The sequence below is a fragment of the Onychostoma macrolepis genome, chromosome 06 (genome assembly GCF_012432095.1).
Source record: "Onychostoma macrolepis isolate SWU-2019 chromosome 06, ASM1243209v1, whole genome shotgun sequence".
NCBI classification, from domain to species: domain Eukaryota; kingdom Metazoa; phylum Chordata; class Actinopteri; order Cypriniformes; family Cyprinidae; genus Onychostoma; species Onychostoma macrolepis.
Genome location: NC_081160.1, coordinates 23,102,927 through 23,128,365, shown reverse-complemented (window position 1 = coordinate 23,128,365; position 25,439 = coordinate 23,102,927). Strand labels below are relative to the sequence as shown.

The 25,439-nt window shown below is 37.4% G+C and overlaps 1 protein-coding gene across 5 annotated transcripts in view; it reads left to right on the top strand.

Moving 5' to 3' along the window:
- The window catches only part of scn8ab (sodium channel, voltage gated, type VIII, alpha subunit b), a 60,130-nt gene that overhangs the window by 14,646 nt on the left and 20,045 nt on the right, over positions 1–25,439 (top strand). For 2 of the 5 annotated variants that reach the window (XM_058778215.1, XM_058778212.1), the window contains exons 6-17: positions 450–541; positions 8,584–8,805; positions 9,018–9,081; positions 9,250–9,391; positions 10,066–10,272; positions 10,359–10,634; positions 15,371–15,697; positions 20,652–20,784; positions 20,954–21,192; positions 22,183–22,356; positions 23,168–23,524; positions 23,823–24,299. In XM_058778215.1, coding sequence (XP_058634198.1) covers positions 450–541; positions 8,584–8,805; positions 9,018–9,081; positions 9,250–9,391; positions 10,066–10,272; positions 10,359–10,634; positions 15,371–15,697; positions 20,652–20,784; positions 20,954–21,192; positions 22,183–22,356; positions 23,168–23,524; positions 23,823–24,299 — 2,710 coding nt within the window. Of the gene's footprint in view, positions 1–113; positions 206–449; positions 542–8,583; positions 8,806–9,017; positions 9,082–9,249; positions 9,392–10,065; positions 10,273–10,358; positions 10,635–15,370; positions 15,698–20,651; positions 20,785–20,953; positions 21,193–22,182; positions 22,357–23,167; positions 23,525–23,822; positions 24,300–25,439 lie in introns of all 5 variants that reach the window. The other 3 variants (XM_058778214.1, XM_058778213.1, XM_058778216.1) reach the window with 3 other exon arrangements.

Here is a 25,439-nt window from a genome sequence, read left to right as displayed (position 1 = left end):
TCCTGTGAACCATCTTCCCTCACTGCTTTTTCATCCTGTATCTCTTCTCCTTTCCATTCTCTCACTCTCCTCTCTCTCTCTCTCTGGTAACTATGTTGCGATCCATTCTGCAGGTATATTACAGAGTTTGTAAACCTAGGCAATGTGTCAGCTCTGCGCACATTCAGGGTGCTGAGGGCTTTGAAAACTGTTGCTGTGATCCCAGGTAAGTCCAGCATCCATCAGGGCCAACAGAGGGCGCCGCTCGCTGTCTCTCTTTTCACGCTCCTGTCTTTTCCTTCCTCCTCCGTTCGTTTCTCTCTCTCTTCTCCCGTTAGACAGGCTTTGCGTGATGTCTTCCTCCCAGTTCAGTGGTGGTGCTGGTGGTAGTGGTGTGTCGTACGTGTTGTGGTGTTGTGTGTGTGTTGTGTCATGGTGTTTGTTCTGTGTGTGATCCTCCCTTGTTGCAGATATGTAACAGAGTTTGTGGACCTCGGGAATGTGTCAGCCCTGAGAACCTTCAGGGTTCTACGAGCTCTCAAAACTATTTCTGTCATACCAGGTGAGAACGCGTTTAAACACGAAGGCTGAGCTGCTTCCCACGCCGATGCAAACTATTATTATTACCAGTATTATTACTACTGTTATTATTTTTCTCTTAGTTTTTTTCACTTGACTTGCTGTACTTTTTCAAGAGGATGCTGCTGAAAGAATACTTTCATTTATGTTCTATTTATGTTTTAATACCCAAACGATCAAAAATGGTAGCGATACATTTTTGATAGGCTTTGCAGTCTGCAGTCAAATCATGGAAAAAAATCAGATGCCTTCCAGGAATCTGGGAATTAAAGATATTTAATTATTAAAAACTGCACTTGTCAACAGCGGTGCCTGGTAAATGTCAGCTGTTTTGACAAAAAGTAGTAATATGCATCTAGCCCTGCTGGAAAACCCATCTTAAGGTGCTAGCTGTGTTTTTAACATGGTCACTAGTTTAGGTGGGTTAACAGCTGGTGAGGACCTGACTCAGTTAGTATACCAATCTTGGTCAAGGGCACTGCTGGTTAAAGGTGGTCAACTGGGTTTGTTGCTGATCCAAAATGGCTGACCAGATCAACTTAAGTAACTTGGACAAGTGAATGGAAACCAGGTGTCATGTTTTAAACCACTTTAAGTTGGTTTTAACTTGGTTTTGCAGCTGGGATTACATTTCCTAGTATGCAGTTTAGTACTGTACATGTAGACACAGAATGCAGTTATTATTACATCCAACCTATGTATAAAATTTTTTTTAAGTAAAATAAAAAATGTAGGATTGCTGCGCTGTGTTCTATATTCAAAATGTCCAGCCTCTGAGTTGTCTTTTCTTTGTTGTGTTGAGTTTTAGTTACAGTATTCTACAACCAGAATTCCGGAAATGTTGGGACGTTTTTAAAAATTTTATTAAAATGAAAACTAAAAGAATTTCAAATCACATGAGTTAATATTTTATTCACAATAGAACATAGATAACATAACAAATGTTTAAACAGAAATTTTACAATTTTATGCACAAAATGTACTTTCAAATTTGATGCCTGCTACAGGTCTCAAAATAGTTGGGACGGGGGCATGTTTACCATGGTGTAGCATCTCCTCTTCTTTTCAAAACAGTTTGAAGATGTCTAGGCATCAAGGTTATGAGTTTCTGGAGATTTGGTGTTGGAATTTGGTCCCATTCTTGGCCTGATACAGGTTTCCAGTTGCTGAAGAGTTCGTGGTGATCTTTGATGTATTTTTCATTTAATGATGCACCAAATGTTCTCTATAGGTGAAAGATCTGGACTGCAGGCAGACCAATTCAGCACCCGGACTCTTCTACTACGAAGCCATGCTGTTGTAACAGCTGCAGTATGTGGTTTTGCGTTGTCCTGCTGAAAAACACAAGGCTTTCCCTGAAATAGACGTCGTCTGGAGGGGAGCATATGTTGCTCTAAAACCTTTATAAACCTTTCAGCATTCATAGTGCCTTCCAAAACATGCAAGCTGCCCATACCGTATGCACTTATGCACCCCCATACCATCAGAGATGCTGGCTTTTGAACTGAATGCTGATAACAAGCTGGAAGGTGTCCCTCCTCTTTAGCCCGGAGGACACGGCGTCCATGATTTCCAACAAGAATGTCAAATTTGGACGCGTCTGACCATAGAACATTTTTCTACTTTAAAACAGTCCATTTAAAATGAGCCTTGGCCCACAGGACATGACGGCGCTTCTGGACCATGTTCACATATGGCTTCCCTTTTTGCATGATAGAGCTTTAGTTTGCATCTGCAGATGGCACGGCGGATTGTGTTTACCGACAGTGGTTTCTGGAAGTATTCCTGGGCCCATTTAGTAATGTCAATGACAGAATTGTGCCGATGAGCGATGCAGTGTCATCTGAGGGCCTGAAGACCACGGGTATCCAACAAAGGTCTTCGGCCTTGTCCCTTACGCACAGAGATTTCTCTAGTTTCTCTGAATCGTTTGATGATGTTATGCACTGTAGATGATGAGTTTTGCAAAGCCTTTGCAATTTGACGTTGAGGAACGTTGTTTTTAAAGTATTCCACAATCTTTTTACGCACTCTTTCACAGATTGGAGAGCCTCTGCCCATCTTTACTTCTGAGAGACTCTGCCTCTCTAAGACATCCCTTTTATAGCTAATCATGTTACAGACCTGATGTCAATTAACTTAATTAGTTGCTAGATGTTCTCCCAGCTGAATCTTTTCAAAATGTCTTGCTTTTTCAACCCTTTGTTGCCCCTGTGACAACTTTTTTGAGACCTGTAGCAGGTATCAAATTTGAAATGAGCTCATTTAGTGGATAAAAGTGTAAAATCCTCAGTTTAAATATTTTTTTATGTTCTCTATGTTCTATTGTGAATAATATATTGGCTGATGTGATTTGAAAGTCTTCATTTTATTCAAATTTAAAAAACGTCCCAACATTTCCGGAATTCGGGTTGTAAGTAGTCAAAAATAAAACTCAACATAGAAAATAGAAAAATATCATATGTGCATATAGAAAAATGTATATGTGCATTTCATACTGTTCAAAAAGCTGGCATCATTTGTCTTTTGATGAACATCTCATCAGAGTTGTTTAAAAGAAGCTGATGTGATGTGTCATGAAGCAAAGGTTTGTGGGTAGAGTGCTTACTGAGACTGCCAAGCCTAGTTTGACACATTTCTGCTGCATGATGCTTTCGAAGACATCTGCTTTTTTAGTTTGTCTTTCTTTTAATCTGTTTTTTGTATTTTTTAACAAGTGGCTTTCCTCGAATTTCTGCATCCTTTACACACATGTAGATTTATGTATTTTTTTATCTTATTTTTTTGGTAAAACTACTGTTTTGTAGCTCCCTCCCTATTCTTATTTCAAAGAACTCGGAGTGGAAAGTAAAACAGAGACATCAGAAGATTTAAGAGGATTTGTGTGTATGTATGCATTGTAGCAGGGGGACGAAAAATCAGGAACAGCCAAGTTAACTTTTCATCTGCAGACTTTATGAAACATTTGCACAATTACACCCACCTACATTAAACACGTTTACATTCAGGATTGTCACATTATATCAATTGTTGTAGACTTCACATGTGAGTATTTAGATTAGAGAATGACTTTTTTTATTCACCTGGTTTCTCTTAGCTAAGAGATCAGATGGGATATGAAGACAAGGTTACACATTCTCTAGACATGAACGATTGGTTAAACGGATATTGACACCATGGTGATAAAGCAAAGATGATGATGTTGCTGCCTTCAGCCTTGGCGTTTAAATGACCTGCATGCCCTTCCTCCCCTTGCCTGTCCTCTCCTCTTCCTCTCTCTGTGTTGGCTCTCTGCATAGTTTGTGTATGGCGCCGCTCTCTTCAGGCACTGTCCATTTTGCTGATATGTGTTGAATATTGTATGTGTGTTTATCTTTTAAAGAGTGCTCCTTGTGTCTCTCCAAGGTCCCTACACAACCTGTCCTTAGTAAAGCGCTCACGAGAAATCTGTAAATGTGCATTATTGGAAATATTTTTTAAAAATATTTCTACAACATCCAGTTCATTATATTGGCTACCACTTCATTTGAAGGTCCTCTCACACATAAGAAGGAAATATATATACACCAAATTTTTTTCTCTGAGATGATTTCCCTTACACGTCAATGGAGCTTGTATATTGAAACTTAAGAAAATGCTAAAAATCTCTTTTCAGTGGCTTGTTATTGCCCTATTAGCAGTCACCACTAGGCCTATTGCTTATATTTAGAGTGAACCTGTTAATCAGATCGTGTGGTTGTTGAGAAGAGGTGTGCTTTTACTTTTCTGAGCAGTGAGATTTATGATTTTATTTTAGTGGACAATAGAAATAACCCATAGACTCACCCTAAAGCAGTGGTTCTCAAAATGGGGGGCGTGGAGTAAAAAAGCAGGGGAATGGTAAGTCTAAGGGATACAATCAGCAGACTGTCCCGCTTAATACGCTTCTTGCCACATAAGTAAATAACAGAACACAAAATATTAATTTGACATTACCTCAAGATGACTTGCAGTCCCTGCTGGACTTGGTATCTGTTATCAGTTGTTGCGGTTGTTGTCATGGTATAAAAGAATTGTAGATGGCACAATTGAAGAATCAGAAATGAGTTGCAGGGAGCTGTGTAAAATTAAATAAACAATGCATGGTTCTGCACTAAGGTCCACCAGTTCCTGAGAACATAAAGCAGATGATGAACCTACTTCAAACGTTATAACTAAAACAAAGATGAAAAAATATGACGAGGCATACTGTATCTCGCCCTCGGATATACCAGTACAACGGTGGGTAATGAAGAGATACCACAGTGTATTGTGTGCCTCAAAATATTAGCTTCTGACAGTATGAAGCCAAACTAGTTGAGATGCCACTTAGAGACTTCACATCATGAACACAAGGACAAGCCTGTTGGTTTTTACGACTCAGCTGTCGTGTGCAACACAGTTGCTTTACTAAAGCAGCATCTGTGCCTTCAAATGCTCAACCCGCCTCCTACAAAGTGGCCTACAGAGCAGCTCAGTGTAAGAAGCTGCACTCTATAGCTGTGAAATTAATACTTTCTTCTGCTATTGATATGATTTCAAGCAACAGCCAGTAAACTAAAGGCTATTCCTCTGTCAGACAACACTATTGTGAGGCTAGAGGAAGATGTAGAAGAACAGCTTAATGACAAGATATGAGACAACCATTTTGCTCTGCAGATGGATGAAGCCACTGACAGTAACAAAGACGGTTTATCGATAATATATGTCAGGTTCACTGATGCCGATGAATTGAGGGAGGATTTGCTTTTCTGCAAACTTGTAACTAATAGAGCCACTGCAGAATTGTTCAAAATCATTGACACTTACTTGAAAGAGGCTGATCTGAATTTGGAGGCCTGTGTGATGATCTGCACAGATGGGGCTCAGGCAATGGTTGGGAAATGAGGAAGGCTGCAAGCACTAGTCAAGCATGTTTCCCAAATCTGCAGTGGACAGTGTATGATGCACTGGGATGTCCTAGAACCTAAATAGATGAGTCCCAAGCTGAAAGATGTAATGCAAGTTATTATCGCCACCTGGAAACTACATCAAAACAAGACCGGTCAATTTTTCCACTGTGCAGATCTGATCACATGGGGGTGTTTGTCCCATTTGCTGTCGCGTGGGAAAGTTTTAATTGTGGGATGAGATCAAAATCTTCACGGAGGAAGAGGGCAATGAACTTGTCCATAAGTTCAACAATAACAACTTTCTCATGAAACTTGCGTTCCTCAGTGACATGTTTCAGAAGCTCAATGAACTATATTTGAAGTAAATTCTTGTGAACTAAATCATTCACAAGAAAACTGGAAAGAGGGAATGTAGAATTATTTGAGAGCTTGAAATCATTCTTCGATGTCGACAAGCTGCAAAACACAGTAATCCCACACTCTAAAAAATGCTGGGTTAAAAACAACCCAACTTGGGTTATTTGGCAACCCAGCGCTGGGTAAATATTGGACAGAACGCATGCTGGGTTATTTTGACTCAGCTGGTTGGGTTAAACGTTTTTACCCACCATGCTGGGTTGTTTAATTTATTGTTTAAAATGTATTATATTGCTTGCTTAAAATGGGCTGGAAATTAAAACTCACACACAGAATTACCGTAGGCAACACCAATAATCAAAAGATGAACATTTATTATTAAGCAAGAACACCCATGGACAAAATACAAGACAAATTGAATTTATTTGGGTGAATAGAGCATAGCTTAAAATATTACATACATTCGTTTAACAAGCATTTTAGAAATAAAAAAGGCATATAGAAGTAGCATTTTAATTTAAGTGTATTCAACTATTCTCTGTAATTGCTTTTTACCAAAATAGTGCTAATTTGCGTGCCGTTGTGTCGCTGAAATCTGAGCCGGTGTGTCTGCTGTTCGCGGGGGAACTGCGAACTTTAGACCGCAGCCCCGCGTTTCACTCGTAGCTGAGAGATGCCCAAAAACAAACAGTACTGAAATTAGAGAACATATTTTAACATCAAATTAAATTACACTCAGTATTATAACAAATAAAATCCATTTATGTTATGCAAAGGCGTTTCCAGCGCGAAACGACCGCAGATGACGCAGCTGACTGACATCTTGTCCTTATGTTGTGTTGCGAAAAATAATATAATTTACACCACATTAAAGACTTTATAAATGGAATAAAATGTATTCAAACCTTTATTTCCCCAAAAAAGTGCACCAAATCGGCTGCGGCGCTGAGAACCGCTCTCTTCTGTGGACCATGCTCTCGGCAGCAGCATTGTTGAGAAGTTTCACCGGAGACAAGCTCAACCAAGCATTTGGGTTAAAAAAAATAAAATTGGTTAAAATAACCAAATAAAACGACCCAACAATCTGAACCCAGTGTTTGGGTTAAAAAAATAACCCAGCATTTTTTAGATTGCATGTACGACAACTCATATCTCTGCTCTAAAAACATCTCCAGAGGTATTTCCCAGTGCTAATATGACTGGATTCGAGACCCCATCAGTGCAGCACCAGCTGCTGACTTGAGCGCAGCAGAAGAGGAACAGTTTGTTGATGTCACCTCTAATGAGGCTTCAGTTTAAGTCTAATACATTAGCTGAATTTTGGATTGGAGTGGAAAAGGACTACCCACTGCTACCCTACACCCAGAGCCCTGGCAGTACTCCTTCCTTTTGCCACATCCTAACTATGTGAGATGGGTTTTTCTGCAGTTGCCTCAATCAAGACAAAATACAGATCGAAGCTGAGCATTAAAAATGAGCTAAGAGTTGCAATCTGATCTGCAGCACAAAACAAGCCCACCCCAGTCACTGAAAAGACTGTGGGACTAGTAAGCCTAAGTCTTATAACTACAGATCAGAAATGTTCATTTTTGGGCAGAAGCAAGTTTGAAAATTCAATGAAAGCAATGAGGCAAAATATTTTTTTTGTTTTTTTTGAAGTTGTAGTTACTGTCTTATTACAGTGTTTAAAATAAATCCCATAGGATTTTGCAAGCAAGGTCATGTCTGAGAGTGTCTTTATGTAGGTGCATGTAGGTGGGGTGCTTGAAAACATTTTTCTCTACAAAAGGGGGACCCAGAAGAAAAGTCTGGGAACCACTGCCCAAAAGAAATGGTCAAGCCATATCTACAGTAGAGTATGTCATAAAGTCTTGCTACAACCACCTAGAACCCAAGCATCCACTTTATAACCCCTATCAACAAATAGGTTAGGAACAGCTTAGTAATGCCCAATAAACCACCTATCATTGCAACTACTCAGATCACCTTAGCAACCACCTACACCTAAACGCCCCTAGCATTGTGGTGGTGAGCACTCACATATTTTTCTAGAAAAAGCAAAAATTCAATTTTTCTAACAAACTAATGTCAGTTTCTGATTTATTATTTGTAACATTTTTGCAGAAATTGCAGTGCACTCAAATATTTCATATAATTCTCCTTTTCTTTCTTCTCCAAGATCCTTATGTTGCTGTTGTTACTATTACAAACTACAGATTACACAGGACTGACATTTCAATTGTTCCTCAGTTGATATAATGAAGTGGTATATTTATAGTGATTCAAATTATAAATCAGTGTGGTATACATAATTCCAAATGGTTAACTGATAGCAAACTGCACATAGTTCTATTCACTGAGATACAGACAGTTTGTGTGCTGTTGCCCTGAGAGGACGGGAGACTCTTTAAGCTGCCTGTTCAGTGTAAATCATGGTTTTATATAAGCAAACTATTATTTATTATGATATGTGTGTGTAAGAAAGTTAAGGAAACCAGTGGTATGATTGCTTGGATTGTTTTTTCTTATGTTGGAAAAGTAAATGTTACTCTTATTTTTTTTTAAGTAGTTAAATACTTAATATTAAATTTAATAAATAAATAAATTGTGGGACTCATAGGGGAAATTTACATCACAAAGTATGACATGAAAGTGTGTGCATCAAGAAAGTGTTGAACCTGTGTGTGTGTGTGAGCATTATCACTTGTGTTGCAGACTGTATATTCCTCGTTGTGTTTGTCTCCTCATCTTCCCACAGGGCTGAAAACCATTGTGGGTGCTCTGATCCAGTCAGTGAAGAAGCTGTCAGATGTGATGATTCTGACTGTGTTCTGTCTGAGTGTATTTGCCCTCATCGGTCTACAGTTATTCATGGGTAATCTTCGGCAAAAGTGTGTCATCTGGCCATTCAATCAAACTGAATCCTACCTGTCCAATGGGAGTAGGGGCTTTGACTTCAATGAATACATCATGAATGACAGTAAGTAGGCAAAGCTTTGACTACGTAGGAACGTTTCTAATACAGTTGCATCAAACAGTCCTGTAAAGTTTGATTTTCTCTACAATAAAGTTCCAAAAAAGTTTTTACATTCTTGTCATATTAAAATTAAAAATGAGAAGACTTTTGATGATTTTAGACATGGTTTTCACATTTTACAAGTCTATCTTCTTTTCTCTTTCCTCTTTTCGTAGCAAACTTCTACTTCCTGCCTGGCATGCTGGATGCGCTGCTATGTGGAAACAGCTCAGATGCAGGGTGAAGAGTGAAAACATACACAGACAAACACAATTTTTCCAATACTAAATTATGAACAATTATTTCATGTTTTTTTATTTTTATTTTTTATTGTCAAGGTATGATCCGTTAAAGACAAAAGCACAGACATATTTGTAGTACAGTGTGTTTGTGTGTGTGTTTGTGTAGACGGTGTCCGGAGGGCTATACTTGCATGAAGGCTGGACGCAACCCAAACTATGGCTACACTAGCTTTGACTCCTTTGGTTGGGCTTTTCTTGCTCTCTTCCGACTCATGACACAAGACTTCTGGGAGAATCTGTACCAACTGGTGCACATTTATTCCTCTCATTCTCAGTTTTTTGATCTCACCATGTTGCATGTTTATTATTTAAAATGGTTTCTAGTTATTATATTGGAAATAACTATTATTACTAAAAAAATAAATAAAAGTTTTCAATCACATTTAGTGTAAAAAAATAAAACAAACCCCTGTAAAGTGATTCAGTCATTGTTCTTTGTTCTGGTAGCCAAACAATTCTGGCAAGCATTGATATCCACTGAAAAAAAAAGAAAAAGTTTTTGTTGTATGTCTATATAGTTTTTTATTCACTTTTCTTTCAGTTTTAGTTGTAGTTAATTTAGTACATCAAGCTAAAGTAAATGAAAATGAGAAATGTTGCCTTGTAAACAAGCTGAAATAAGTTTTTAAGGTTTTTTATATTTTATCCGTTAACATTTTATTTTATGGTTTCAGTTAACTATAATAACTTATAAAATTTTAATTTTGGGTGAACTGTCCCTTTAATTCTAGGTAGTCTGATCTAATAATATGTCAAGTAGGAGTGAAATCATGGATGATATTACTTCCCGTCCTAGCTTGCTAGCTAGTTAGATGCTAACACAATGTTTTCATTTCATTTTTATTTAGAAACAAAGGACAGTAATAGAGTTGATTGAATAAATGTAGTTTCTTGACATTTCTTCCCAACTTTTTTCTCTTAGACTCTGCGAGCTGCTGGGAAGACGTATATGATCTTCTTTGTACTGGTGATCTTTGTGGGATCGTTCTACCTGGTGAATCTGATCCTGGCTGTGGTGGCCATGGCTTATGAAGAACAGAACCAGGCCACCATGGAGGAGGCAGAACAGAAGGAGGCTGAGTTTAAAGCTATGCTGGAACAGTTGAAAAAACAACAGGAGGAGGCACAGGTACATAAATACATACACATGACAAACAAAACTTCCCTTGCTTTTATGTTCATCCTCTTTCTTGTCTGTTTGTCCCTCATCACTAGGCCAATGCCATGGCAACCTCGGCAGGTACAGTATCTGAGGATGCAGTAGAGGACGACGGCGGAGGGCATCTGTCCCGCAGTTCCTCTGAGGTATCCAAGCTGAGCTCCAAGAGCGCCAAGGAGCGAAGGAACAGAAAGAAAAAGTGGAGGAAAGAACAGGAGGAGAAGGGTGACAGCGAAAAGGTGGTAAAGTCAGAATCCGATGACGGCAGCAAGAGAAGCCGCTTCCGTTTCAGAGACAACAGGCTTGGGCGGAAGGCCTCAATCATGAATCAGGTGAGAGTGAGGTTACTTCCACTGAGGCCCCCATAAATATAATGTTCACATGATCTTATGTGGTATATGATATGTGTGGCTAGATAATGATTGCTATAAAGCTACAGTGAATTTCATGAAGAGTAGATCATCATTATGTTCATTCAGACTGGAGTAGATGGATATAAGAGGTGTTGTTGTTTGTTGTCATCATAGAATTATTTTCTTATTGTTAATTCAATAAACTATTGACCTTTTAAGTATCAGTGTCTTTATCAAGATAAAAGTCACACTTAACTCAATAATTTTATTTGGCTTTTATCCCATGTCTGACAGCTACAAGACTTTTAGCAGATATAAAAATATATTTTTAAGAATTATTATGCATGCAGCTTTTATGACTTCATTAATTTATATTCCATGCAGTATTCAATAAAAAATTATTTGTCACACCACAGAACCATTTAAAATAAACTAAATCAAACAAACGAAAAAATGAAAAATGAAAACAATTATTATGCATGCAGCTTTTATGACTTTAAACTAATTTATATTTTATGGAATATTCCCATTTTTAAAAATACATTCATCACACCAAAGGACCATTTAAAATGAACTAATTCAAACAAACAAATTGGTAAAATGTTTTGACTATTTATAGAATATAACTATACGCATTTTCCTTTAAACTTACACAACAGTTCTCAATGTACAACAAAACCTTAATTAATTCAATAGACATTAGGGATGTAATGATATTATCAATATCGTGATATAGCGATAGCAAAACTTGACGATATGAAACGATAGGTCTTTCAAAATATATTTAAACTTCTTATTCTAACATAAAAGGTCTTTAAAGTTGTGTTTTGGGCTATTACGCTTTGGCACAGTATCTGTCAAACGAACTAACACTGAAAGCACAATATGGCTTAATCCCTTCATCGAGTTTGTTTCCGCTGCGTGTTTCAAAGTGAAGCACACACATTGTTGAAGCGATCAGCTCGTGATCCTGTGTTTTCCACGCATCAGAACAGCTCCGTTCACAGTGAATGAATGTTCCCAAACGCGTGTTTCACTACTCATTTATTGCGCGTGCTGTGAGTTTAGCGCGCGTTTGGGAATGCAACAGCCACCAGTTAGGCTTTATTTTCACAGCAGATGATTACAGCATTTCACTAAATTTGTAGTGAGATGCATCTTTGTAAGCATGTTTTCACTGAAGCTGGAGTTTTCCTTCAAAATAAAAGCTCTACTGCCGTTTCCATCAAAATAAAAGCTTAAAAGTGCAGTATGCATTGCTGACAGCTTGCAGTTTAAATGCAGTCCAAATTCAAAATATCTATTTCAAGCATAGAAATTAGGAAAGAAGTATTGCAATTTCCGTACTGAAGTGTAAAGCAAAAATAATATACCTATGAAATATTCACTATCATTTATTTTACAGTGCAATTGTTTTACAATATATGGCTATTAAATATTGCAAAAAAATATCGTATCGCTGACTTCATATCGCGATATTATTGTATTGTGAGATTTTTATATCGTTACATCCCTAATAGACATGTGATGCATCTTCTGGGAAGATGGACCAGAAATATTTATGACTCATCTTGCACTAGGACATATACATATATCATTAAATAAAATGCCCTATAGAATAAAATCCCCTCCCCCTTAAACATAAATACCACCTGCAAATAACATGCAGCAAAATTTGTTTCCCGTTGAAATTCACCATGCATGTTTGTTTGATAGACAGCATTTTATTATTAGCATTAGTGATTTAAAGCTAACTGCGCTCTCCAATTATACTGCAACGCTTATTTGCAATTTGTTATGTTGCAGTAGCAAGCCGCTATAACCTCTGGTGTTTGCTATCACAGCCCGGTTGAGCCCAGCCCAGCCCATCCCTTGATACTACTGTTCTCTGCTCTGTGCAGTCGCTACCACTTTTAGCTGAGTCATCGTCCATATCACCAGGGTGATTAGACAAAGTGCTTCAGCCTTATATTCAAAGATCAGAAGAAGAGGAAGTGCTCTTGCTCAGTGCCCATCTATCTATTGCTGTAATTCTTTCCATCTCATTCATTGTCTTGCTTTGGGCAGCAGCGTATGGATTTATGATTGTACATTTCTCTTAATATCTAAAATCTCAATTAAATAACTCGAAACCACGTCAAACCTAGTTCTTTTGAGTTCTTTTATTTGATCCCTCTGTCATCTGTTCATTTTGTCACCTTTCTCTGGTTTACAGAAGAATGCTTAGGCATTCTGAGGGCAGTAGGAACACCTGTTTAAAGCGTCATGAAACCCTGTTTCAGCAGTGTTTTTTCACACTGACAATTTGAAAAGGGTCCCAGAAAGGGGCTGTGTCAACTGTGATAAGGTGGGAGGGTAAAAAAGAGGAAAGAGGGATGGGATTGCATAAAAAGGGGAGTTCCATTAAGCACATAAAGACAGCTAATTTGCACATGACAATGCAACACACACACACACACACAGCGAGATGAAGAGCGATGCAGAGAGCAGCAGTTTAAACACACATTTTATTTGCAATCTGATAACGATAGCCCAGAGTATGAAAACTACTAGTAACTGGTTCACTTTAACTATTATCTTACATGACAAAAATACAGAATGTTTCAGTAAACAGGTGGTAAAATCAACAGGAATTAGTACCGCATCTTTTTTTTTTAAATATAAAAAAAGGAAATATATAGGAAATGAACTCTTACGACCCATGTCTCTGAATGATGACAATGAGGGAAGACAGAAGAGTCAGAAGTGATACTTTCTCATGCATAATAATGCAGGTATTATTCTTTCATAATAGTGCGTGGAAATCGGATTGAACGAGCTCTTTCTCAAGAATAAATGTGGAGAAACCGCTGATGTAGACGCGTACTCTCCAGTCACAGGAGCCAGTTACCACCCCAAATTAATGTGTATATATATGTCATATTTTGTGACGTTGCTTCAACTTTGCTTTTCAAACTGGAAAAACAAAATTGCTCAGAATCAATTTCCACTAGCTAACAAAATATATGAGTACTACTACTGTTTTCATCAAGGTACAATCTATACATTTCTGTTCACATCTCAAAAAAATGTGTTAAAAAGAGTCATAGACAGCATTTTCAGGTTTTATTTATTTTCTTTTTCTCATCTCTTTCTTTTAATCCCCTGTATATTCTGCGCCCATGTTATAGGGTTTCATGACCCTTTTAGATCTGTGTATGTTGTCGAGTAAAGATGTGAAGTATGGCACGGGAACGCCATACTTTCACTGGCCCAGTGAATTATTTATTTACCCGCTATAAATCTTTCATCTGATGAGAGCAGTAATGTAGTGTGCTTAAGCAGGAAGTTATACTCCTGGGCCCCTCCCTGCAAATTCTGCTCGGATCAACCTCGCAACAATGGATGAAAGTACCTTATTAGGCATTCGCTGCCTTTAATTGGAAGCTGTTTTCATGGCATTAGTTATTACAGTGTGACCCAGTATTTTACCCCTGGTAGTGTTTTTTTTCTTCTTCTTCTTAGATTTAGCACAAAAGCCACTGATTGTTATGGATATTTAAGTATCATTATGCAATCTCCATAGGACTTTTCCTTTGTAGCACTGCGGTCTCAACCCTTTACCAGATCAACCCACTTCTCCTTAGTGAGTGATCTGAGTAAAATGGTCCCTGCTGGGAGCGCATTTGGGCCTCTTTCTGCTGTATGTAGTCTGCAGTGGTCAACCGCTCCATTAGGGAGAAGGCTCTCAGCCGCACCGCAGAGAAAATGCCTGCGCTAGCAACTAGCATTCTGCATTATCAGTGAATTTCAGCAAACAGTTAGAACTCTGCAATATTAGTGGTCTAAACTAGCATCTTGGATCATCTGGGAATTTCAGATCGGAAGTGAATTTTAGAGAAGGGTCTGGCTGCATGCACTTGCATTTTAAGACTTGCACTCTCAGACACCTGCACTTCCGCAAGTGACGTCACTTGCAGTCTTTTTAATTTTTTAATTTATTAATTATTTTTTAAACTGAACCTCTCAACATTTTACACAATCACTTGCAATCGCCGCTTGCACTCTTCGCCACCTGTGAAGTCACTTGCAATCCACACAAACCGTGCGTGTTGCCATTGGAGACAAGACGCTGTGGTGGTTAAACGTTTAAAACTAATTTAGTAATATAACATACTGGGTCCTGCTAGTCATCTGTAGGAGAAAAAGACAAGACCCGCAAATCTGTGGCCACAGAACAGCAGAATATGAGCACAATGCGCAAAGTCTCTCGTTAAGCGCTTTTAAACTAGCAACAAACATTTATTTGTAATCACCTGAATGAAAGAATTCTTTAAAAAATGTCATAATAAAAAGAAATAAACAAGAATATCAGAAATGTGCAATAAGACAATAAACAGAGTCTGTTTTAATTCCATATTGATTTTAAACTTTGGTCAGCTTTACCTAGTCCTGTTTCATAAACGAATAGAGAACAATGCATCTCTGAATACCAGAAGTGACTTGCAGTTAACTGTTAAATTATTCATTTAATGACTTTGCTCAGCAGTTATTGTTCTCCGCCTCTCTGAGAGTCACTAGTATGCAATATGTGGAGTCTTCGACAGACCACTCAGAAAAAATGAATGGGAAATCCAGTGCAAGTCTTTTTCTTCTCATGTGTAAATGTCATGCCCGCTTCTTACACTCACTGAAGATTCCTCATTCTCATGTGTGCCGTCCTTCTTTTTTTACAGTCCCTGTTGAGCATCCCTGGCTCACCCTTCATGTCCCGCCGCAGCAGTATATTCAGCTTCAAGGGCTCAGAGAACGAGTTTGCAGATGACGAGCACAGCACGGTCGAGGAGAGCGAAGACCGCCGCGGCTCTCTCTTTGTCCCGTACAGACGCAGCAGCTACAGCGGCTACAGCCAGGGTTCCTCGCGCATTAACCCACTGGCACCCCACCCAGGCTGCAAGAGAAACAGCACGGTGGACTGCAACGGCGTGGTGTCTCTGATCGGGCCTGGGCCTGGCCGGCTACTGCCTGAGGTGAAAATAGATAAGGCAGCTTCTGATGACAGTGTAAGGACGTCCACAGGGGGCAGGTTCAGAGTATAGGCATGACAAGAGTGGCCGATTATGATTCCAGTTCAGATTTTTCCTCTCTCTTTCCCTTTTCTTTTACCCCATTTTGACTCTGTCCTTCTAAGTCTCTGAGTTTCTAGTCTGTTTATTCTCTCTCAACCCCTCAACTACTTTTATTGTGTCTATTTTTATTATTTTATGCAAGTCTTGATCTGCAATCCTACCAGTCCCACTCCCTGCCAGCGCTCTGCCTCTGTGAATGGCATGGCCAATCAAAAAAAGAAATTGGAAGAGTTTTCGAAGGGTCCCTTTGCACATTAATGTAAACTAATATATGCTGTAGCCCCTCCCCTTTAAACCTAATTGACATACTAATTACATTGCCACATTAAATAAGGTACCTATAATATTTTTCAGGTCACACACTCTACCCATTCCACATCAACCCATCAACCACAACCTCAGATTTGTCATTTTATTTGTTTATTTTACATATATGAAGTTTTCCACCTCAATTTTCTCAGAATTTCAGGACCACTCTGCTCCCTCCAAAAATGTGTTATGCAAGAAAAACCCATCCTCCTAACCTTACCAATAACAGCATACTGCCTCATTTTAGTTAGCATGGTGGATTGACATCCTTATACTCTCTTTGCCTTCTCCTCCTGTGTGGGAAGCATGATCTCGGGTCCAGTTTTCACCCAACTTTATAGCATGCTGTTTCAGACATTCACCTGAACGTGCTGCTGTCACCAAGTAATTGTACTGTAAAATCTAGATGATCTTTGAAACAGTGGAAGGAACAGTTATAAGATAAACAGATAAACATTGTCTTGACTAACACCCACAATACCAATTAAATGATATTCAAGAGACTTTTCGGTAACACTTTCTATGAAGCCTGTATTTATAATACATTATAAGGGTATTCTTAAGGCATTATAATGAATGCATAATGCATTATAAAAAACCTTATAATGTGTTATAAAATCTCATGAATAATCATAACAACAATTATAATACATTATAGTACTTACGTATTTGTGGTAATAACTTTTAAGAGTATGATTATTTATAACACACAATGAACACCATATTAAATCTACTTCATTTATAATGGGCTATATCATAGCTTGACATTGTTTATTTAAGATCTGCACAGTACCTTACTACATCTCTTGAGTGTAATGTTTATATATATATATATATATATATATATATAACTAATTGTATTAGTAGACTTAGGTAGGGTAGGTAGAATGTTCACATACTTGCAAAGTATCCTATACTCAGTATGTCTGTTGAGGAACCATCAAAATAAAGTGTTAGCATACAGTATATTCAGCAGATACACTACTAATACTCTCATGACTGCTAGTTGACATGTAGTTGCAGAGTTCCTTAGACAGCTGTCTAAAGGGTGCCATCAAAATAATCAAACTGATATTATAAAAATAAATAAATAAATAAATAAATGTTCAAAGCAAATGTGTCATATTACACATTTATCTGATCTGATATCTGATCTGATCTTATGGCTGTTTGAGAAAAAACAATATATATATTATTGTTATTATTATTACTTATAAGTGGTCTTTGTCTGCTTTAAGTAAAGTAACATAAGTAACGTGGAAAGATATGAGACTTATAATACATTATAACTATGAGAAATATAATCCATTGTAACTTAAGTGGATGGATCGGGTTCATTGTGTGTTATAAATCATCATACTCTTAAAAGCTATAACCACAAATAAGTCACTATTATAATACATTAAAACTGTTCTTATGAATATTCATGAGATTATTTATAATGCATTATGCATTCATTATAATGCCTCAAGAATACCTTTATAATGTATTATAAATACGGGCTTCATAGAAAGTGTTACCAACTTTTCTAATGGCAGTGAAAACTGGGCCTTAAGCAATGTGTGAATTTTCTTCTTGCATCATGATATTCTCTGAAGAACAAGTAGACAACCTTTTGAGCAGCTAGCATTAATGAATAGTCTTGCAACTAAAGTAAATAAATAGGTGTCTCATTCACGATCAGATGTAGAGTTAAATGAATTGATCACCCAAAATTAAAACATATATATTCAACCTAAATTCCGGAAATGTTGGGACATTTTTTTAAAATTTGAATAAAATGAAAACTAAAACACTTTCAAATCACATCAGCCAATATTGTATTCACAATAGAACATAGAGAACATAACAAATGTTTAAACAGAGACATTTTACACTTTTATCCACTAAATGAGCTCATTTCAAATTTGATGCCTGCTAGTTGTCACGGGGGGCAACAAAGGGATGAAAAAGCAAGAAATTTTGAAAAGATTCAGCTGGGAGAACATCTAGCAACTAATTAAGTTAATTGACATCAGGTCTGTAACATGATTAGCTATAAAAGGGATGTCTTAGAGAGGCAGAGTCTCTCTGAAGTAAAGATGGGCAGAGGCTCTCCAATCTGTGAAAGAGTGCGTAAAAAGATTGTGGAATACTTTAAAAACAACGTTCCTCAACGTCAAATTGCAAAGGCTTAGCAAATCTCATAATCTACAGTGCATAACATCATCAAACGATTCAGAGAACCTGGAGAAATCTCTGTGTGTATGGGACAAGGCCGAAGACCTTTGTTGGATACCCGTGGTCTTCAGGTCCTCAGACGACACTGCATCACTCATCGGCATGATTCTGTCATTGACATTACTAAATGGGCCCAGGAAAACTCCCAGAAACCACTGTCGGTAAACACAATCCGCCGTGCCATCTGCAGATGCCAACTAAAGCTCTATCATGCAAAACGGAAGCCATATGTAAACATGGTCCAGAAGCGCCGTCATGTCCTGTGGGCCAAGGCTCATTTCAAATGGATTGTTTTAAAGTGGAAAAGTGTTCTGTGGTCAGACGAGTCCAAATTTGACATTCTTGTTGGAAATCACGGATGCCGTGTCCTCCGGGCTAAAGAGGAGGGAGACCTTCCAGCGTGTTATCAGCATTCAGTTCAAAAGCCAGCATCTCTGATGGTATGGGGGTGCATAAGTGCATACGGTATGGGCAGCTTGCATGTTTTGGAAGGCACTATGAATGCTGAAAGGTATATAAAGGTTTTAGAGCAACATATGCTCCCCACTAGACGACGTCTATTTCGGGGAAGGCCTTGTGTATTTCAGCAGGACAACGCAAAACCACATACTGCAGCTATTACAACAGCATGGCTTCGTAGTAGAAGAGTCCAGGTGCTGAATTGGCCTGCCTGCAGTCCAGATCTTTCACCTATAGAGAACATTTGGTGCATCATTAAACGAAAAATACGTCAAAGATGACCACAAACTCTTCAGCAGCTGGAAACCTATATCAGGCAAGAATGGGACCAAATTTCAACACCAAAACTCAAGAAACTCGTAACCTCGATGCCTAGACATCTTCAAACTGTTTTGAAAAGAAGAGGAGATGCTACAGCATGGTACACATGCCCCCGTCCCAACTATTTTGAGACCTGTAGCAGGCATCAAATTTGAAATGAGCTCATTTTGTGCATAAAATTTTAAAATTTCTCAGTTTAAACATTTGTTATGTTCTCTATGTTCTACTGTGAATAAAATATTGGCTCGTGCGATTTGAAATTCTTTTAGTTTTCATTTGACTCAAATTTAAAAAACGTCCCAACATTTCTGGAATTCGGGTTGTATATATTTTCCAACTCCTGTCAAATTCAAAAAAGAAAAAAAAAGTATTTTTATTTTTGCTCAAACTATTTCTCAAAGGCAGTGATTCACATTCTTTGACTCCAAGGTACCCCATTGTCCACAACAATATTTGGTAACACTTTACAATAAGGTATCATTTGTTAACATTAGTTAATGTATTAACTAATATGAACAAACAATGAACAATGCATTTATTACAGTATTTATTCATCTTTGTTAACGTTAGTTAATAAAAATACAATCATTCATTGTTAGTTCACAGTGCAGTAACTAATGTTAACAAACACAACTTGTGATTTTAATAATGCATTAGTAAATGCTGAAAATAGCATTCACTAAGATTAATAAATGCTGTAGTAGTATTGTTCATTCTTAGTTAATGTTAAATAATGTTGTTAACTACTGTTAACTAATGAACCTTATTGTAAAGTGTTACCCAATATATAAAGGCTCAAAGACTTTTTTTAGTTGATTGTGATTTAATGGATTAAAAATATTTTTACCCTCAATTTCTACCTGATGAAATAGTTTGAGCTTGGCCTAACTAGAAAAATTTATATTCATAAAATACTTATTAAAGATTTTATTAAATTAAATTGTATTGCTTTTCCAGGTCTAGAAATCACACTTATAATTAGACTACCTCATATACCAAGGTTTTTCAAGACCTTGTTCTTGAAAGGGAAAAAAATAGTTGTTGAGCAGGTGAACTAAACTAAGAAATATCTTTGTTATTTGTCTAATTTTAAATTATTTTAGTCATCTTGAGTGACTAAAGGATTAAGGCTTGAATTATTTATACAATTTATTTATATTTATAAATGTGTTCATCATCTAGTGTAGAAAAGTTGAAGTCAAGGATGGAAATTTTCATTTATTTTAACTGAAGTTTAGGACTTCAGATGTTGGGTCTGTAAAATAATTAGCTATGGTAGGTCCATATGCAAAATCTCGCAAAAATCAAATTGTAGTTTAGTAAAGCCAGTTTGAGAAGGTTTAGGTGCAATACTTCACAGTGTGGTTTAGAGAGAGAGAATCCACTTAGGAATGTATCAGAGAATTCAGAAATGTCTAAATGGAACAATAAAAGTTGAGTGTGAGTTGCAGGTTACTTTGGGCTTGTGTTTTTATCAGCATGTGCATGTTTGTTGGCATGGGTAAAAATGTTTCTTGAAAAACATTCCATCTCTGATTGTTCTTTGTGTTTCTCCACCTTATATCACTCTTGTCCACAGACCACAGAGGTGGAGGGAAAGAGAAAACACTCAGGTTCTCTTATGGTGTCAGTGGATCAGCTCAATACTTCATTTAGCCGGAAAGAGCGAGCCAACAGTGCTATGACTGTTGTCACCAACACGCTGGTGGAAGGTATTGTGTAACATCTGTCTGCCTGTCTGTATTAATGTTACCAAAACATAGTAAAACCAAATCAGCATTATTAATAATATCCATTTATAGTTCCATATTACATGTTTCATGCTCAAAAAAAAAAACATAGGCCTCAAACTTTTCTTTCTCCTTATTTTTGTCACCACAGAGCTGGAGGAGTCTCAGAGAAAATGTCCGCCCTGCTGGTATAAGTTTGCCAACACATTCTTGATATGGGAGTGCTGTCCACAATGGATAAAGATAAAAGAGATAGTGAACCTCATAGTGATGGATCCGTTTGTAGACCTGGCTATAACTATATGTATTGTGCTAAACACAGTCTTCATGGCCATGGAGCATTATCCCATGACACCACACTTTGAGGAGGTGCTTTCTGTTGGAAACCTGGTGAGAATGTTTTTCTTTTATAGCTTGTTCTTTTTTATAGAAATGACCAAAGTAATGTGAAAAATAATCTGTAACATAATTATACAGTCATATACACAAGCAAATGTAAAACTGAACTGAGTGCAAACAAAGAAATAGCTTTCTGTTTGGATCTTTGTAATTAGTAATATTTTGTTTCACTGATTATGGTTCTGGACTTTATACTAACATGTTTACTTGCATAAAGTAAACCTCATAAAATGAAAAATTTTAATGCCTCATTATTTCAAAGCATTTATTTTTATAATTATATTTTTTCATTTTATTTTTAATGTTTTACAGTTCTATTCCTGATTCTGTTTCTGTATTATTGGTATGAATGTCTAATTGTTTCTTTCCTAAGTTGATACAAAACACAAATATTCTGATTCCTTTTATTTGCCATGCAAATGTGCTTTTGAATATAATTTTTTGGGACATTTCTCAGCAAATATTTGTATATACGTTTGATTGATTGGCATATCGTGTAATTAATTTAATTGCATTTTTTTAATCAATTGATAGTCCTAAGTCAGTCAGTCGTTTCCTTTCTCAATTGACAGTCACTTCCTTTCTCAGTCCAAAACCATCTCCCCATTTCTGTAATGAGCAGCAATACTGGACCCTGTCCCACATTTCCATTTTAAGTTATGTCTCTGGCAGTGCAGCACTGATGTCTGCTCCTCAGTATCTGATGGACCTACATTGAAAATGGAGCCTGCATTAAACCAGTCTTTCACCACCATTCTTGTTTCTATTATCTTCCACTACCGATCCATTGCTCCACATATCCAATTTAGTGATCTCACATTATTCACAATATAGGCACAATCAATTTTAATTTACAATGCAAATACCTTTTTCTATGGACTAGATACTAATATACTTTTATGTAATGTATAATCAACATTTTCCCTCAACCTTGTTGAGATCATCTTAATGACATTTTTCTTTGTCGTCTTGTTATTTCAGGTGTTCACAGGTATCTTCACAGCTGAAATGTTTGCCAAGCTGGTAGCGATGGATCCATACTACTACTTCCAGGAGGGCTGGAATATCTTTGATGGCTTCATTGTGAGCCTGAGTTTGGTGGAGCTGGGGCTGGCTGATGTAGAGGGGCTGTCTGTGCTCAGATCCTTCAGATTGGTGCGTCATGAGTGAAGACATGTTCATGCACATGTTTTTATATAATAGATAGTACCAAATTTTATTAGAGGTATAAGCATTACCCGTCTCTGTTGTATGTAGGGATGTCAAAAGTACCAGAACTACAGTAGTTTTTTTTTTTTACTTACTTAAAGTTTGATTTCTTAATATTTTAATATATTGTGTAAATATTAAATACACTAAATGAATTGTGTATATTAGCATATTAGGTTTTTGCTGTGGTATCAGATTTAGTGTCAAAATGTTTTATATTTTACAGGTATTAGTATCAACTACTGATATTTTTGTATCATGACATCCATAGTTGTATGTACTTTACCGTTCAAAAATGTAAACATTTTTTTTTAAAGAAATTAGTTTTATTTATCAAGGATGCATTAAAATAATCAAAAAAGGGACAGTAAAGACATACAGTGAAGACATGTTTCAGACATAATGCTGTTCTTTTCTATTCAACTTTCTATATATCAAAGAATCTGAAAAATATGTATCACGGTTTCCGGTTTGAGCACCAAATCTGCATATTGGAATGATTTTTGAAGGATCTTGTGACAGAGTAATGGCTGCTGAAATTTCAGCTTTGCCATCAATTTTAAATTGCATTAAATTTCGATAACAATTTACAATATTACAGTTTCACTGTATTTTTGAATGAATAAATGCAGCCACAGGGACTTCTTTCAAAAACATAAAAAAATCTTACCGTAAACAAACTTTTGAACAGTAGAGTAAAATGTATTATTCTCTGATTCTGAACCTTTTGTGAATCCCACACTTCTCTCTCATACAGCTGAGGGTGTTTAAGCTGGCCAAATCATGGCCCACTCTGAACATGCTGATCAAGATCATTGGTAACTCTGTGGGAGCTTTAGGAAACCTGACCCTGGTGCTGGCCATCATCGTCTTCATCTTTGCTGTGGTGGGCATGCAGCTGTTTGGGAAGAGCTATAAAGACTGTGTGTGTAAGATCGCCGAGAGCTGCGAGCTGCCCCGCTGGCATATGAATGACTTTTTCCACTCCTTCCTTATTGTGTTCCGAGTGCTGTGTGGAGAATGGATCGAAACCATGTGGGACTGTATGGAGGTGGCTGGACAAACAATGTGCCTCACTGTATTCATGATGGTGATGGTCATTGGAAACTTGGTGGTGAGTTTTACAGTTCTTCTCTGCTCAGTTACTTTCCAGTGTTGCAGTTCTTCTTCCTGTTTCTTTGTCACTATTTCCTAAGAAACTGTCATTCTGTGGTTCAAATGGATGTTTGCAGACCTCGTTGGGGTTTGCATGTTTGTAAAATAATGGCACATCCAGGATGCATTGCGGTCACATAATGGCAGGGCATGAGCATGTTGGAGCCAAAAAGTGACAGATGGGACAGCCTAAGGTCTTGTGGTCTACAAGTCTTCATCATATGTAAAAGCTAAAGCTGTGATCTTCTCTTGATTAGGTGCTGAACCTGTTCTTGGCCTTGCTGCTCAGCTCCTTCAGTGCTGATAATCTGGCAGCCACAGATGATGACGGTGAGCTGAACAACCTGCAGATTTCAGTGATACGCATTAAGAAGGGTATCGCTTGGTTCAAAATTCACGTACGTCTCCTGGTGGCCCACATCCTGAAGAAGAAACCTTTGGAAGACGAAGACAAACCTCTTGACGACATGTACGACAAAAAACTCAACATCATAGGTAACCACACTGGTGTTGACATCAAATGTGGCGATCTGAACTACCCCAAGAACGGTAATGGCACCACAAGCGGCATTGGTAGCAGCGTAGGAAAGTACATGATTGATGAGGAGCCCATGTCCTTCATACACAACCCCAACCTAACGGTACGGGTTCCCATCGCTGTGGGAGAGTCGGACTTTGAGAACCTCAACACTGAGGACTTCAGCAGTGAGTCGGATGTGGAAAATAGCAAAGATGTGAGTATTACTAAAGTCCCTTTTAAGGAAAGTCAATTCACTTGGTGGCCATATTTGCAATGCCTCCGGGTAGCTTTTTCCGGCATGCAAGACCAACTCCAATCTACTTGAATGGGGAAATGCTGAAATCTCAAAAACTGCTTTCCAAATTCACATTTAAAGAAATAGTTCACCCAAAAATGAACATTTTGTCATCATTTACTCACCCTCATGTCGTTCCAAACGTGTGAGTTTCTTTCTTATGTTGAACACAAAAGAAGATATTTTGAAGAACCAGTTTTGGTCCCCATTGGCTTCCTTAGTAGGGAAAGAAATACTATGGCAGTCAATGGGGACCATCAGCTGTTTGATTACCAGCATTCTTCAAAATATCTTCTTCTATATTCAACATAAGAAAGAAACTCACACAGGTTTGGAACGACATGAGGGTGAGTAAATGATGACAAAATGTTCATTTTTGGGTGAACTGTCCCTTTAAATATCAGCAACAAAATCTGACATGAACTGACCTATAAATCTTGTTTCTGATGCTCTAATAACATTAAAAAGCATATATTTCAAGGTCTAGCCAATGTGCATGTGCAGTCCTAAGCCTGACTCTCAGGACACTAAATGTTTCTTTGAGAACTGGAGCTTCTAACATCAGTTGCAGTGACACAATGACTTTGCCAACTGGTGATTGGCCCTTTTATTTAGAAGGTGGGGCTTATTGCACTTTGACGTTTCTCCCATTCATAGTAATACGAGTGGACTTGGTGTATGTTGTTGTGGCAAGGACAAATTTAAGGCAGATTTGCTGTTTTGAATATACTGTAAGAACCAAAGCAGCATCGGAGTTGCCATACTTTAATGCGGCATTGGATCCTTATAGAGAATTTGAAGGCAGCACAGTGTAAAGAAACATCTTTTAACTTTCCTTTGTATTTTTCTGTATGTATTATAGAAAAAGAAATTGTTTTGATAACTTGCGATTCATATAATAAACTAAAGCAGATTCTGAGGTTATTTTGTGTGTGCTTATATATATATATATATATATATATATATATATATACTGTATATATATATATATATATAAATATATATATATATATATATATATATAAATATATACTGTGTATATATATATATATATATATA